A 16,897-nucleotide genomic window follows, 5' to 3' on the forward strand; every position below is an offset into this window, starting at 1 on the left:
GCGCGCTGTTCCCCGGTACACGGCGCTGAGTAACCCCGGGGTAACTGCAGCGTCCCCACGAAGCAGGCGGCTGCCGGGGAACCGCTGGTGAACGTCAGGCCTGCTCTGGCCTCAGTATCCTGCTCTGAAATACTTTTACTCCGGAAATGTCAGTAGTGCTACCGAGTGTCTGATTTAATAAAAGCCAAGTGTAGCTTCTCTTTAACCGACCCGCGTTTGAGTGCGGCTGTCGCCTGAATGCTGTTCTATTTTATCCACCAAGCATCAGCGTGGTTTATATATAGTCAACTCCTTAAATAATGAGTGAGAGAACAAATTCCAGAATAGAAGAGTTGCACAAGAGGAGGGTTATGTTTAAAGGCTCTATTCACGCATTCAGCATTTCCAGAAGACAACACTTACTTCCAGAGAAGATTTTTTTTTTTTTAATCACAAAGTTTTCTAAACTGCTGGTCTAAATTGCATTTCAAAAACACTTCTGAAATTTGGTACTGCTAGAAATGGACTTCCTACAAAGAAGCATCTTTGAAAAAAATAGCATATGATGATGTACCTAAGGTAGTTGCAGTAAAGTTAACATATTTCCACTTTCCTGGTTTCTTAGCATCTTTAACATGTTTTTACGTACTTTAGTAACATGTGCAGTTCCACGCTAGCTAAATTAAAGGCTGTTCCCTCTCAGTCTCCAGAACCTAGAGAGTCAGTGGAGAGATCCAGAGCAGCCTGGGGCTGGGCTCCTGAGCTCTGAAGCAAAGTGGGTGGCTACCAGGGCTTGTGGCAAGCGGATGGGGAGGCACAACACCGGCTTCTGTCAGCACAGGTATGTGCCAGATGGAAAGGACACGGTCTGAGCATTGAAAACTAGCAGTTTATTGGAAACTCCTGAGGAAGCGATGAGATTCCATCTACTGTGGAACGAATGCTCACACTAATAATTTCATTTAGTCACTTAGGAGCAAAACTGCATTTTAAAGTCATATTTAATTTCTAAAGGATAAATAGTAGCGAAAAGATACTAAGATTTATGTGTTACCTCTCTTCATTTTGCAGAAAGGCAGGTGGTAAACCCAAGCTATGCTCTGCTGATCCTCAAGGTGGCTATCTACACACAGCAGCTGCATTTTCCTCCAGTTGTACAGCTGCCTTGTATGCTACTACAAAATGCATTAGCACGTCTGCTATAAATCCTGTTATCCCAAATTTCACTATGTTTACATTTTGAATATAAATAAATTACACGTGGAACATGACTGTAAGTATTAGCCTAAGCACACCATAATTATATTTGAGAAGAAAAGGGGACAGACATATTATAAGAATAAAATATCAAAATATTTGATAGGAATGACTACATGTGGTACACCTAATAACTCAAAACCAAATATTTACAAATATTTCTCTATTCTGTGTAGTTATGTACTTATCCCTCTATGATTTCAGCAGGAAAACTGACCAACACAGACTGTTTCGAAAGCCTGTCACTCTACAGACAGAATAGTGCTTGTGAAAAGTAGCCCAAGTTAATACGCGGTTGCCCCGCTGGGCTCGCAGCACCGCTCTGTGTCACTGGCAGCCCGCAGATGAAAGGCAGGGCCAGGCTCTTGTTTACTCCGGAGCTCCTTCATGCTCCCTCAGAAGTATAAAGGAGTTGCGGAGTGATAACAGGGCTTTGGCAGCATAAAATGGCCTGTTACGTTTCTTTCATGTTGAAAACCCTGTCAGTAACACCAGCACAAGATATTTGCCATTAAACAGCGAATTATTTCTTTAAACCACACTCCTGTTAAGAGAGACATGTTTTGTAATAATGAAGTGTGGTAAACAAATTCCACTTTCAAATGACACAACACTATACAATTAAATATTGCATAAATAGCATAGAACAGAATTTTGTGCTGTGCCAAGATAGGAGTATGGTATTCGTTTATCACAGCATCACCCCAAAGATGCATAATATTCATGCAGAACAGCGAGATTTTTCTGCTATTTCAAACATGGAAATGGTAGGTATTTATCCAGCTGCGTTAAAAAAAGAGAGCAAAGGTTCCCGTAGAAGCATCAAAGACAACATTACAGCACACTCTAAATATTAGTTATGTGATAAAAGGGGACTCGGATAAATATGTTATTTCTGCCTCCTCTTGTTTTCTCTCATTAGCTACAGTTCTAATGAATGATTTGGTAAAATAAATAAGGTTTCATTACATAGTTTGGGGCCTGAGAGGGAAAAGCAGCACAGGCTCTATGAGGTTGCCTGGAGCTGTATTTCTTAGGACAGAAGCTGAAGAGTATTTTGTAATAGGGATATTACAGCCCACGTTCTTGAACAAGAATAAGACCTTCCTGTGCCTATAATAAAACACCAATAAAATCTGGCAGTAAACTGCTGTTTGTATATAACATTGTTTTATCTCGCAATTTTTCAAGCTGATACCAGCTTCGTATTCTATGGTTAAATATTTCGTCTGTCTGGGTTTATGTAATCTGTCTGATTGGGAGGATGTGAACTGCCCAAATCAGGGTATAAATCAAGGCAAGATGTTTTATGCTATTGCAACAGCCCCTTCCGGTCCTTTAACTATCAAAAGCACAAACACGGTCTTTCAATACAGGCATCCCTACCATGGCATCGCAAGGCTATCTCATCTGGGGGCTGGTTACCAAGTTTTAGATGTCAGCTTCCAGGTTAGTCTTCCTAAAATGAGTCCTTTAATCTTAAATTGGTATGGAGGACTTAACTCCTATGACAACCACCTTCTATGCACTGCAGTGTTGTGATTTTAACCTTCCCCCGCTCCTACGTTATTGCAGAGCACTCTTTTTCCATATCCCTTCGTAGATGCAGTGTGCTCTTTATGCGTGCCAGACAAAGTCAGTGTTTTCACAGAATACAAACTCCAAGGAAGCCAGTGTGTGAGGATCCCTTTCCACCACTGCGTATGACAGAACATGCTTTTCCATTAAAATTTACCACAGTTTCATGAATAGTCAGATACATCCATGGTGTAAGTGCACTTGCCCATCTCTCAGAAAGGTATGCTGCCATTGTGAAAATTCCCCTTTTCCACTGCTTAACTGCTTACACAGCATTTGACTGTTGGAAGTGTAATGGAGAATCCAAGAAGAAAGATACTAGTTACGTATTCTGCTAGCACACACCACCGTATACTCTAGACTTTTTTTAAATGTGCTAAACAAGTAGACATTTAGGAAAGTAAAATGCTGCCAGACTAACAAGACTAGGTCCCAGTGCAAGGCCAAGTGCTCTCTGGACCAAACGCGAGCTCATGGGAGCAGGATGAGGAGGAGCAGCCTTCTAAACCCACTGTGGGTGTCACGACTCCTGGGCACGGGGAACCTGTTCAGGAACCGGCTGTGACCATAACAGCTGGCTCTACTAAGGCAGGCAGAATTCTTGCAGAACGCCCTTCATTTGTAAATTATTTCATATTAGTCAGCCATGCTCATAATAACAGATTTCACTTTTTTTTAGTCATCCAGGTTAATTTGACCAGGACTTACTTATTCTGAAATAATTGAAAGTAGAGGTCATACTTAATATACTGAAAAATATACTTTCCTCTTTTCTTTTAGCTTTATCAAGAGCAGGACAATAGCACTAAGCATCACAAAATAATACATTGCTTTTTGGCAACACATAAATTAACAGAATCAGAATTCAAAGCTTCGATACATCTGTGAACTGTCAGCATGAGTGAAAAGCACTGAAATCCCCCTTGGATTTTGCTTACAATTGTAACCAAACCCATAAATCTAACTTTAAAAGAATGAGACTTGAGCCAGAAACCCATGCCTTGTCTACACTTAAAAGGGTTGGCTGGTATAGCTACACCTTAGAGCTGTATTGGCAAGCACAGATTTCTTTTCTGGTGTAACTTAAATCACTTTCCACATGGAACATGCTAAACTGGCTAAAGGACTCTGCCAATATAACGGCATCTACACTAGGGCTTTTGCCAGTATGGCTGTAGCTGCATGGGAGTGATTTTTCATCGTTCTGACAGCTGTTTTGGCAAAACTTCCACATTCAGACTGAGTCCAAGTTAAAGTTGGCATTGTTTTATGTTGCAAAGAAAGCAGAAGAGAAGCACTGCCAGTTTATGGCCCTGGTTTTACATTATTTTAAATTGTTTGTTCTAAAGGAATGTGTGGGGCAGGATCCATGTGGTCCTTTGGATGTTTGCCTCCCACATTTGTGCTGCATTAAAATCGCTTGGTTTTTCAGCGAGTGAGCTTTGGCAATGGGGAAACTTACATTACTAAAAAAAGATAGCATCCATATTATTCACCCCAGAAACAGCTATCCTGATGCTTTAAAGCAAATTTCCGAAGTGAAGTGAACCGCAAAAGGAAACATCTGGGCCAAAGGACATGTGGATTAATGCATCATTCTTCTTCACTTTGTCCTCAGTTCAACAAAGAATTTAAGCACAGGATTAATTGTAGGCACACACGTAAGCCCATTTCAAGTTTCGTAGTCATGTCAGATATGATAATGCTCCTTTTTGAACTTTAATTAAGCAGATATTTGAAATTAATCATACATTTAAGCACTGTGCGGAAACAGGATTTCTGTCAGGAGTGCAGGTTTACAGAGAGTAAGGCTATTTATTGTGGTACCATCTGCATTTTCTTTCCTGAACTGCATGTTAAGTCTGTATTTTAAAGATGTCCCAAAGGGCATATTTTTCCACATAAATACATTTGCATATTTGGCTCTTTTTTCCTAATCTCTCTTTGGCTAAGTGTGGGGGTTTTTTTGGTTTCAGAAATCCACGCAGAGGAGTTTACATTGATTTTATAATTGTATTGACTGTCGAACTCTTTCCTCTGCCAGACTGTGTGTTTGCACGTGTAATCCTGACGCAGGGGTCTGCGAACCTGCCCGTGCTGCTGGCGCTGCGCTGCGCACACAGGCCGTGCCTCGCCCACTGGCAGCGCGAGGGCTGGTGGAGGCAGATAGGAAATTTCATGCGCAATCAGTCAGCACTGAACCAGTCAGCCAATTGGACGAGGAAGTCTGATTTAATCAAGGCTTCTTCCTTCCTTTTTGTAAAACACAGAATGTGCCTGTTAGAAGAAAACACAGACATATTTTTCTGCGTTTTGAAAATGCGAAGCAGGCTTTTCATGACTTCGCCCAGACTGCACACGCACCACAACTAAAAGCTCTTCATCGGTTTCCAGGTGAGTATTTTGTGCACTTTGGTTTCTAGTGTCACTTACAGCTCCATGAAGCAGCTGGAGCGACGTTTACCCTGAAATGGAACAGAATGAGTGTCTGTTCGAAGTAAAATTGTGTAATTTGTTGCAGGGTTTTTGTATTGGTTTGGATTTTTTTAATATGTAGAAATAGATAGTAGCGTAGTTAAAAGAGCTCACAATGATTTGTAGCTGTGAAAATAAAACTTTAGATGAAGTACAGATAGTTTTCAAGGCAGATATATTCAAGGTAGACTTGTATATCATTCACTTCTGCATTCTTCTGTTTACAAGTGTTTTGTGTTTCTATGGTAAACCATGTTTTAAAGTAGTACTTTTTATATATATACAAGTTTTATGTATATAAAGTTATACATACATAAAAAAAGATAGATATCTTGAATATAAATTGATTTTTCTTATAAGGTTGTACCAACTCACAACTTAAAGAGGACTAGAAGAACAGTGAGAACTTTCACCTACTAGTCCAAAGTCCAAAAATAAGGGCTTCCATGATGCTCTTACTAAGGAGGATGACAACATGTATGTACTTGCTTAAGCAAGCCAGGCAAAGGAGGGTTTTCTGTTACAGGAAGCTGGTTTGCACTTCCATTATTTCCAGTGGGCAAAGTAATTGCTTTTCTTTTTATAGCCTTGCAGTTTGTCAGAAATCAATAGGTCTGCTGAAGAAGTTTCCTCACCTCTGTATTGCATAACTGCATGGTAGGCAAGTGGAGGCAAAGTGATATGTACTAACATCCCTGTCCTAAACCCTCTCATTACTTAATAACCACTGCTTGGGGATTATTTTTACGTTTGTAGTAGAGTTGTGGCTTTTTTCAAAAGTAGGTTGTTGTTCTGTTATTTTATTTTCACCTGTTGGCTGAATTGTAAGTAACACTTCTCTCATGCTAACAGAACACAGCACCCTGGCAAAATTGTTAGGAAGCTTTTAGAACTTTTTCAACTGCTAGTATAATGCAGTGCTGTAACAGGTAGGGTTTTTTAAAAAAAAACCTCAAACATCCTGGGGAGACATTTATGCGGCAGAACAGCCAATCTGGTCCATGGAGTAGGAGTATATTGCGTTAGGCATTTTATCAGTATGTGGTAAAATAGCAGTCCTAGTAGAACAGGCATACAGATCTACAAGCAGAGCGTATAGGTTAAAAAGACAAGTAAAAGGAGAATGCTTCTTCATAATAATTAGAAAACTCAGTTCTCCTTCCACCTAGCCATTGTCAGATTCAGTTGTTCAGTACAGAGACAAGTCTCTGGAGAGAACCTGAAACTGTGAAATATGACAAAAGTATTATACTATTTTAGATATCACACTATTTTGCCCTACAGGTTGTGATTAAGAACAAATGGCAAGTTTTGGAGTCTTGAGAACAGTAAATTCTAGCAGTATAAAAGAGCCAGGCTGCTAGTTATACTAATGAGCTCCAAGATTTTAGTTCATCTGAACTCAGACTTGCAAGTTTGAGGGGAAAATACAAGGAGAAAAAATCTGCCCCCACTAAAGTTTAGGTCAAAATTCTCACAGATAAGAATGGAAACTGGAGTTCCCCACCTAATCTTATTCAACATAACTTCTTATGGCTTTCATGTTTGATTTTAATCTGCCAAAAAGATACCCAAACACTTAGAGTGGTAATGATAACAGGAACGGTTCTTCACTTGTAGCTATGTAGATATTTCTGTTTATTACTTTAGTTTTTATGAAACTATGGTTGCCCTCATACAAGTTCACAGAGAACAATGAGTAAGTCAATAAAAAAGATTTCCAGACTGGATGCTTTAAAGGCATGCTACTGAGAAATGTCATATTTTTTTGTAATCTTTCAGTGATAGCTTGCAATGGACCAAGACTCACACTGCACAGCAGAAAGGGAACTGTTGGAAGCTGTAAGCAGGATTACTACATTTTCTACCACAAGTCCCTCTGAAGAAGAACAAAATCAACCCAAAGCTGAAATTTCATGTCAAGTGAGAAAAGAAAACCCAGAAAAAGATGACCCGCAAGGTTGATGCTATCCTTTAATTTTATTTTTCATGTAGCTATTTATGCCATTAACCTTTAATATAAAAAATTTTTCTTTATTTATTGCAGCAGTAGTCCAGATTTACACTGCTTTACTCCATTGAAAATAAGCCTTGATTAAACTTGTAGTAATAATGTAGCAATAGTAAAACAGATGCACATCCTTGTATGTATATACATACACAGTTTTCCTTTTAAATCCCTTGTGCCTAAAATGTATTCCAGATTTAATTTACACACCAGGGACCAAAATAGCGATCATCAGATGGCCTGTCTCAGGAGTGCTTTTTCTGTACATCACAAAATCTGAACTTCTTGGCAACATCACCAAGGACACCAAGATTGAAGCTAACCTCCAGCAGTAGTCTCTCGCATGCCTTATAAAGAGGCAGCATTGAACTTTTACTATGCCTAAGATTGCTGTCATCTGGTATTAAATAAAATGTTATCTATAATCCAAAATATATATAATCTCATCAAGATTTTCAGCTTGCAAAGATGTCATAAACACTACCCCTCTTAGGAAATATATGCTTTGTAAAGATTGAGCCAAACCCCAAAGGCCTTGATAATTGAAACTATATGGCCAAATAATTAAGAACATGTTAAAGTGGGGCCACTGAAGGAGTACTATGGTGCCTTTACAGTTCTATTTCTGCATCAAGCTGTAATCTTCCCATTCATTTGTGGTCATCCACCTCCATTGCCTGAATGTTAGATACATTGCAGATTGACTTCACCTGACTGCATTGACAGAGACATTATTGATTGGAAACTGGGACTTGTGTGCCCACTGAAATACAAATATTCAATTTCTTTTATCTGCTTTGCTAGCTCTATGCCACCTGATGAAAACTGTTGTCAGTAGATTTCAAAGACAGAGAAATCACCCTTTTGAAAAGCTACATCAAATTCCCCTGTAAGCAAACTCTTCAACCAGCTGTCCTACATTTTTATATATGCATATGTAGATATATTTTTGTGTGCGGCTGTGGGGGAAGAGAGAGAGGAAGGGAGGGAGGTATATAGAATATTTGTAGCTGAACTGTGGCATCAGTTCAGCTACAAGAGAAAAAGAGGATGTGAGAATTCCTCCTTCAGCTGAGCTGAAGTTTCTCTTTTTCTGAGTTTCTCCTTTAAGGTTAGGATATTCGTGTTTTCTCAGCTTTCGCCTGTTACTGCACAAACCGAATAGGGTCAGTATTTGAACATATGTCTGAATTTGCAGCTGCATTGTACTATCTCCTCCTTTTAGCAACAAAGAAGCTTCTGATTAAGAAGACTGAACCCGCATTTCTTCTGGGTTGGTGAAGCTGCTCAAAGTGTGCCTGAGGTTACAACCTGGACATACAACACTTCTTGTCAGTACTTTTTTCTATATCTTTGTATTCTGTGGCCAATTTGGTGTCTTTCAAAATTTCAGACCACAATAGCTTTCCTCAAAGAATCCGTACCCGTTTTTATTAGCAGTGCAATTGCTTATTTTATCAGTCTTTAGGTCTTGCTGTTACAGCAACAGAAATTCTAGGATCTCCTTTCACAATAAATGCATGAGTCTTCTTTCCAAATGTAAAGATTACAATCTGAAATATGAAATATATTGTTTTTAGATTCCAGTGCATCCCTAAGTCCCAACTCATCAATGACCACAAAGGAGCTTCAGGAATATTGGAGGAATGAAAAATGCCAGTACAGACAAGTCAAACTCCTTTTTGAAATCCCATCAACCAGAATTGTAGAGCACCGCTTATCTAAATACGTGGTAAGCTAAGAAATGAATATGTAAGAAGATCATTAATTTTTATTCACTCTACAGGGGTCTGCACAGCACACAGCATGCCTCACTACATGAAAGTCTTACCAAGGGCCAAGTTTTGCAACCCACGATCATACTGAGTAGAACCTGTTCTCACTGATCGTATGGGCATAGCTGGTGGAATCTGCCCCTAAAAAAACCCTCTGATAATCAGTTCACAAAATCTGCAGCAGTGGAAATGCGATACCAAGTAAATTAGTAGCGCAACTATCCTTAAAACCCAGAGGCTTGTCAAAATTAAGGAAATTCAAACAAATATAAAAATATAGTTGCACTTCCACTGAACTAGCCTGCTGTAGCAGCTGCATTACATTCGTATAACTTCCACATCAGAGATTTATGTTAGCAAAAGTGCAAAATTCTTTGATGTTGACAATGTCTAAGACGTCCTCCAGCTAGATCGCTTGGGATCATTCCCCTTCCCTACACAGAGCTCCATTAGATGGCATATTTCTGTCATATTTTTAAGGTGAAACATAAGTACGAGTAACAACAGAACTGGCCGGATTTTTGTATCTTTACTCACGGTACTGACACTTGGTTTTTATTTCTGATTCTGCTCCTGGCTCTCAGGAGGACTGATCTAGAGCAAGCTTCTTTCAGTACTCCTGTGAAATTCAGATTCTTTCTTTGCAACAACCTCTGAGATCTGTAGGTGAAAAACGCTAAGAATCATCCTAGTGTTGCTGATACTGGGTGATGCAGCAGAATTTGAAGCAGGTAATGTTCTGGGGACTGTCCTAAGGTCTTGTTGCACGCTATACACACCTACTTAGATGCCAGTCTTGCATACACTCAGTAGTATCCAGCTTGTTGAATGGTTAAAAATTATTTTTAAATAACTGTATGAGAACAAGAGTATCATTCAGTGTATGTGCAGGTAGTTAAACTTAGTCATAAGTTCCACACCTAGGCAAAAATATTTACATTACAAGAAAATTTAGCCAATTTGAATGACAGTGTAATTAAATTCTATTTCTTGCCTTTTTCATGCACACTCCACAAATAAAAAACCAAGTACTTGTAAATTATTCATTTAGCTGCCTTGATAAAATGATAGCTTAAAAAATTGCTCTTATGATTGTTTTGGATATGCATCAAGCATATATACACTGTTCAGCAGGGAGCAGGACAAAGTATAGGAAAATGTCACCGTGCTTACAAATGATAAGAGATCAGAGAATTCAGCTCAAATTTAGAAACCTTTCAAGGAGCGCCTGTAAAGATCATTTATGAAGATTAAAAGAGAGGATTTCTCTTTAAGAAAAAACAGGGAAGATAATCAGACAGATACTAGTCCTAGTACGGGTTTGTACACTTCAACAGCAGCAAAGAAAACTGGCATTACAAGAACTGCTCCGTTTCCTGTATAATTCAATGGGAACAGGGTGATGTTGAATGTGAACATGGCCATCATCCAAAAGCCAACAAGGTCAACAGTCCATGTCCTTAGCTAGTGTACAGTGACACAGTTAAGCTGGCCTCAGTGGAGCTGCACTGGTTTACACACATTAGGGATTTGGCCCTTCCTCAACATCATTATGCTTGGATCAGGACCAGCAGAGAATCTATTTGTACAACACATAACACACAATTTTATTTTGCAGCTATTTTTCTAATATCACATTTATTATAGTCATTTTGAGGCTAGTGAAGAGCTGAGGAAGACATACTCTTGAGCACTGTTAATGTGGGACTGCGTTGCTGTTAGTGAAGGATTTTGGATAGCAAACAGATTTTTGTAGAAATGTCACTTTTTTTTTTGTTGCATTATTCATATGCCAAGTAAGTTTGAATAACAGGACAATGATTTAGAGGGGAAAGAAGGCTTTGGACTTCCTCCATCTTATTTTTGCATGCACCAAATATTACTGCCAAATACTCCCTCTCCTTCCACAGCATTAATAACACCCCCAAATCCCTAGAAATGCCTGATACAAACAACATTTCTGAGTATTACGACCAATGTAAAATAGATTACATTCAATATTAAGTCTGTGGAATCCATTCAGTTCACTGAAGATGATTGATTGCAGCAGACATGGCTGTTATAAACAAAGTACAGCTACAGAAATGCTAAGTGATTTTACGTCTGTTCCTAGATTCAGTCTGTTCCTAGCTCACCGCTCCCAGCACCTTGCAGGATGGGATCTGTTAGCATATTGTTTATCTACAACTTATTTACATGCTAAGGCTAAGCCTGGTGACAAAAGTCCAAAATAGCAGGAGGTGGGAATTACTAATTTGATGGCTGCAGATTTCAAAGATCAGGCCTACATGGACCATACACCATAATCTCAGGCAGCAACTAATTTAGCAGCACTGCTATAAATATACAAGATTACACACATAAAATTGGTGCAGGAAGGTTTTGTCTGGTGGAATATACAAGGACGAAGTATTTTCAAAGATATAACAGACAAAATCTGACTGCACTGGGGCTAGAATGGTCCTTCTCATGCTTATTTTTCTATTTTATTGTGTTTAGATGTATAAAATCATCATTTTGCAAACAGGAAGTTTTGACAGCAACAAGTCTGTAATTGAACGGCGTTATTCAGATTTTGAGAAACTGCACAGAAATCTGCTGGAGGAGTTTAGTGAAGAAATGGAAGATGTGACCTTTCCCAAAAAAACTCTAACAGGGAACTTCACAGAAGAAGTAATCAATGAGAGAAAATTAGCCTTCAAGGACTACTTGAGACTTCTCTATTCTATGAAGTATATCCGAAGATCAAAAAAATTTATTGACTTTTTAACAAGACTGGAGCTTCAGGAAGCATATGGTTGCCTGCGGGGTGGCCACTACACCAAAGCTTTGGAAATCCTTTTAGAAGTCATTGGTCTGCAGGAAAGGCTGACGAGAGGCAACCCTGTTTCAATTGTCCCTACTCTCTGTGCTATCGTCGTGTGCCACAAGGACCTGGAAAATCCAGCAAGTGCCTTTGAATATGGAGAAAAAGCTCTATCACGCCTTCGTGTGCATACCAGCCACAGGTATTATATTCCTTTGTTAGAAACAATGATCACTTTGGCATATGAACTTGGCAAGGATTTTCTGTCTTTGCAAGAAAAACTGGAAGAATGGAAGGCAAAAAAAGATCCCATACGGGTTTTTACCCTGAAAGAACTTGCAGTTCGGGAGTATGTACAATGAACACAAGAAACAATTCCATTAAAGAGCAAAGCTGTCAGCTCTTTTTCTCCAAATACAAACTCGTGAAAGAGTAAGAACTGGAAATTACCTGTTTGGCTAACGTAACTTTATAGTAATAGAAAATAATTAAATATCTTTCACGTTCAAAAGGGACATTAACATTTATGTTGGAAAATATTATATTTACTCTACAGATATAAGAAGCACCTAGGCTTATTAAGGCTTTTGGAAAGAAATTTGCAACAAAAAAAAATCATTTATGATTTGCTTATTTTGAAAATAGACTATTTTGTGTGAAAAGTCAGAACAGGAAAATACAATTAATAAAGCAGTTATGAGCTTGCAGAATCAGAGCCATCAGAGCTCATGTGGAAACTACTTCCTTTCAAGAAGAGAAGCATCTCCTCAGTCGATGCAATCTAAAGGATGCATCTTCAGACACTGAATGTAGTTTTTCACTCTTCCAGCTGAAGCCTGGTCAAACAACACTTGCCGTTTCTGAGAATGATGGGATTGGTCCTGTTCCCACTGAAGTCAGCTGCTGTGGGTGGGAGGACCTGGGGGGAGGCTTACAATCAGCTTTGGTAGGAGCAAAAAATACAAGCAATGATCATTCCACCAGAGATGAGGGAATATGCTTCATTTCCCTTTTGTAGCTGATACAGTTTTATGACTTGCACTGAAGGCATATTCTTGTTTGGGGTGATCTTTAAGTACAGCTCTGACCAGGCTAGAAAATTCATACCACATGCACTATGTACATAATGGAAAGGAACCACAGAAGACTGCTGCTGAGGAGAACATCTGGCTAATATAATGCTAACATTTAATTCTGATTATCAAGCTGTGAGACACTTGGTTAACAATCAGTCTGTGTTAAGCATGTGCTTCCCTGTTGTCTTTCAGAGGTTTGTGTAAACTGAGCATTGCCTTAGCTTTACAGCCTGGTACACCATGCAAATATCATCCTGGTGGCACTGTGATATTACAGTTAATTCTTTCAGGGATCCAACCCACATAAACAAATACTAAGCTTGTCTTGGCCTTGCACTCTTGTGAAGCTTCCTACAAGCTGAAAAAGTCTCTGTTTACCTGCTTCTGTAATTTCTCTCAACTTTATTATTTCTCCCATACACTTATTTTAATAATCTGGTAAATGAATTCTCATAAATATTGTCATTAACTTGTCATGCTAGCATAGGTCATTATTCTCTGCTGAATGTAGTCCAGTGACTACTTTCAGGCCTGTACTACAGGTACAGATACTACACGTGTCACAATGACACTGTCTATAAATTAAGAATAACTGTATTAACTTACCTCCCAGACACATAAAAGAATAACATAATCAAAAGCGCACTGAACCTGAAAAACATTGTTTTGCATTGTTACAAGAAGGATGGCTTGGAAAAAATACAGAATAATAGGAGTGTCTAGGGTGGAAAGTTAGTATTTTAAGTAGCTATTACAGCTAGGAATTAAATTCAAAATATGTGGATTATTTGTTATTTGACAATTATTATTTTTTCTAGTTATACCAGAAGTAAGAGAATTAAGGATCGTTAATTAAGAGTCTTAAGGACTAATCTTCCCATAACATACCATATTGCAGGACAGTTAAAATGGATCGAAAGTAACACCTTAGAGGATCATGTCTGAATCGGTAACAAAGTGGTGAAGAAGAAAGTATGTCAGGGGTCTGCACCACACTCAGGCGACTTGAAGTTAAGGCAGAAAGGAAGCGTGGCCATCATGCCGCTCTATCTCCTCAGCAGTTTATGGTGAAAGACCAAAAGAATAGGGAAAAATAATTTTCCCCCTTTTGCTCCCTCCCCTCATTGTATGCAGTGTCCCAGGCATAGCTGCCTTGGATTCTCCTCAGGTTTCTATGAGACAGTACTTGAGTAGCTAATTGCGTCCACAGACTCTCACCCTCTGGCTGACTACAGGATTAGAGAGTCCATAAGTATTTGTCTAGCAAGGATAAGTACCAGGAAAGCAGCACATCAGAGAAATCTTACTTAACCTTTACTTATGGTAATACTATAACTTTCCATCTCTGAAGGATTAACCGATCCAAAGCTAACCAATTTTTGTTGGCATGGCAGTGCAATTAGGACTATGAGGAGGTGCTATTTGGCTAAGAGAAAAATTTACATAATTCAAAAGGCACTAAAATAAACAGTTCCAAAAACACCCACTGTTTTGTTGGTATAAGCCAAATTTCTTCTGAGAATGCTTTTCCATAAAATGTACTAGCAGAGTTTTGTCAGCAAAACAGTCCTAGAATAGGTCACTTTGTCCCTATGCACCAGAAGGCAGAGGTCAGTCTCCTTGCATTATGGGGGAAAATGAACTAAATAAATACAGGATTGGTGTGAAGAAAGAACTGTGTGTTAGACAATTCCTCCCACACTGAACTTCTTTAATGCAGAGCCTTTTCAGTAGGGCATCTCTGGCAACCAGTCAGCTACAATGTCTTCAGAGCTACCTGGGGAGAACGTATCATCTGCCTCACTCAGAGGACTGATTTCAATTTCTGCTGCATTAAGACTTCCAGTCAAGCCACTTCACGTACGAATCCGCAGAGCCTACAACATGTGTCATCAAATGGTCAAGCGTAGTGTTCATAAAATCAGTTTGTGATTTCATTACTATTACAATACAAGAAAATTAAAACTCCCCCAACAATTCAACCTCCCCCAAGCAAATCATGTATGTATTCCCTTCCTACAAACGCAGAGCCTGTGACCTTCAGATTTACTAATCTCTTCAGAGATGACATTGAAAATTCCTGGAAAGAGAAAACTAGTATGGTGATGGCAATAAATGGGGACCCACGGGGCCTAGATTTCACCTAGAGCTCTGCCACAGACTTGGTCTGAAATTTGCACAAGTAACTTAACCTCTGTGCTCCTAAAGTTTCCTCATTCAGGTTTTCAGTACTTACTGAACAGAAAAGCTGTGAAACTTGACCAAATATGTTAACTCCAACATTTAGTTTAGAAATGTGCGTTGGTATGGAAGCAATTTTGATTTGTACAAGCCTATTTCATTTCTTGAAGATATCTTGAAATGGAAGTGAACTTAGAGACAGTAAGGTGCCAAACCTGTGTGCTTATTGTTGATTGCATAGTTTCTTACTAATGCAGTCTTATTTTAGAATCTGGTGTTACTTTCCTTATAGACTAGAAAAATTACAAAATTATCTGTTTATTGCACTGGACTGTAGTGAGACTATGCTGGCTCATCAGCTCCATAGGCAATCGGCCAGTTCTGATTTCCTAGCTGTGTACTCTCAGAGACTGCTTGGACCTGCCAAAAGAATTCTGCTTTCATTTACTCATATTTCAAAAGCCAACTTCTGCATATTCTTTCTTACTTGATTTTTACAGCAAAGTGAGTATTCGGCAGTTACTTGTTATTAAACTAAAAGGTAAGGGCATTTCTGCTCTCATACTGACCCTATTATCGTCCACTTGGAATGACAGCCTGCAAGGACCGGGTTCCCTCTGGCTGTTCATGTGACTTTATCTTCCACAGTTAAAACTTGTAGCCAGGCAGGGCTGATTTCCTGGCGGGAGTCAGAGAGGATTAGTCTCTTTCCCTGTTAACATTACCCAGTGCAGGGATACAGTAGGGGCTGCAGAGCCCCCAGTCATTAATTGAATTGGTCCTGGCTTTTTCATAAGATGTATAAAAATTAAACAGGTGCTCTCCACATGCCACCACATCTTGTTTTTTCTCTGAATAATGTTTTAAGAATGGCTCAAGAAGGAAATAGCTAACATTTTAATCCACATCTATCTGTCTTGCTTATCTATTGCCCTTCCCAAACTCTTGTCAAGAAGCCCTTAGAGAAATGATGACAAAAATCCTTACGCACTCTCCATAGGGTTTGTATGCTGTCCCCGCAGTACACATCCCACCTTTCCAGGTGTCAAGCCAGCAAAAGTGAACAGCACAGCATCAGTGAAGCTATTTTGGAAGAAGAAAACTCTGGCACTACCACACATGCAAGAATAGAACATAAATTAAGCAAGCAGGTGGTTCCTGCTTCCAGCCAGCCATTTCACTTTCACTCTTCATTGCTGTATAATATTTGAGTGATAAAAGCATGTTTTATAAATAAATCAATTTTGTCCATTTCCTGTCTCCCAAAACAATGTGTGCTTTTTACAAATAATGTCTTCTGTTGAATAAAATAAATGGAAATGAGCAGTTGCTGGTATTTGTCCTGTTTGCATTATTAACATTCATCAGCCATTCTCTGTAGCTGGAAGGCAGCTGGAGTCAACAGACAGAATGTCTGGAGACCCAGGCTCTGTGCTTGGCAACGTCACAAGCCCACCGAGTGACCTTCATCAGGTCTAACTGAATCTCTGATTTCTTTTGAATACCAATATTGCTTTGCTCTCTACTATAAAGCTACATTTTACTTGTATTTTATCAGTACATTCCAATGTATCATATTCCCCATTTTACAGCTGGGGGAATTGTGGTACAAAGAAGAGAAGTGATTTTTCCTGAAGTCTGAAACAGTGGCCTGGAGACCACACTAACTGTCTGGAGAAATAATTAAGCACAACTGGCATCACACCTTCGCAAAACAGAGGCATGTCACAGTTGCATGTTCTTAAGTTCATCTTGCATGGAC

At 39.2% G+C, this 16,897-nt stretch overlaps 1 protein-coding gene across 1 annotated transcript; it reads left to right on the top strand.

Moving 5' to 3' along the window:
• The first annotated feature begins 5,073 nt into the window (after positions 1 to 5,073).
• SNX20 (sorting nexin 20) lies at positions 5,074 to 16,421 on the top strand. The gene is made up of 4 exons (XM_063334380.1): positions 5,074 to 5,208; positions 7,072 to 7,249; positions 8,878 to 9,029; positions 11,572 to 16,421. The coding sequence occupies exons 2-4, from the start codon at positions 7,084 to 7,086 to the stop codon at positions 12,238 to 12,240; spliced, it is 987 nt and encodes a 328-aa protein (XP_063190450.1). The 5' UTR covers positions 5,074 to 5,208; positions 7,072 to 7,083; the 3' UTR covers positions 12,241 to 16,421.
• The last annotated feature ends 476 nt before the right edge of the window (positions 16,422 to 16,897 follow it).

The sequence above is a fragment of the Chroicocephalus ridibundus genome, chromosome 4 (assembly GCF_963924245.1).
Source record: "Chroicocephalus ridibundus chromosome 4, bChrRid1.1, whole genome shotgun sequence".
Classification (NCBI taxonomy): domain Eukaryota; kingdom Metazoa; phylum Chordata; class Aves; order Charadriiformes; family Laridae; genus Chroicocephalus; species Chroicocephalus ridibundus.

Bases quoted from the DNA above. Each gene is read 5' to 3' on its own strand.
- SNX20 (XM_063334380.1), top strand. From the start codon at position 7,084: ATGGACCAAGACTCACACTGCACAGCAGAAAGGGAACTGTTGGAAGCT. The intron at 7,250-8,877 runs GTTGATGCTATC...TATTGTTTTTAG, and splicing joins AGAAAAAGATGACCCGCAAG to ATTCCAGTGCATCCCTAAGT. The intron at 9,030-11,571 runs GTAAGCTAAGAA...TATTGTGTTTAG, and splicing joins ACCGCTTATCTAAATACGTG to ATGTATAAAATCATCATTTT.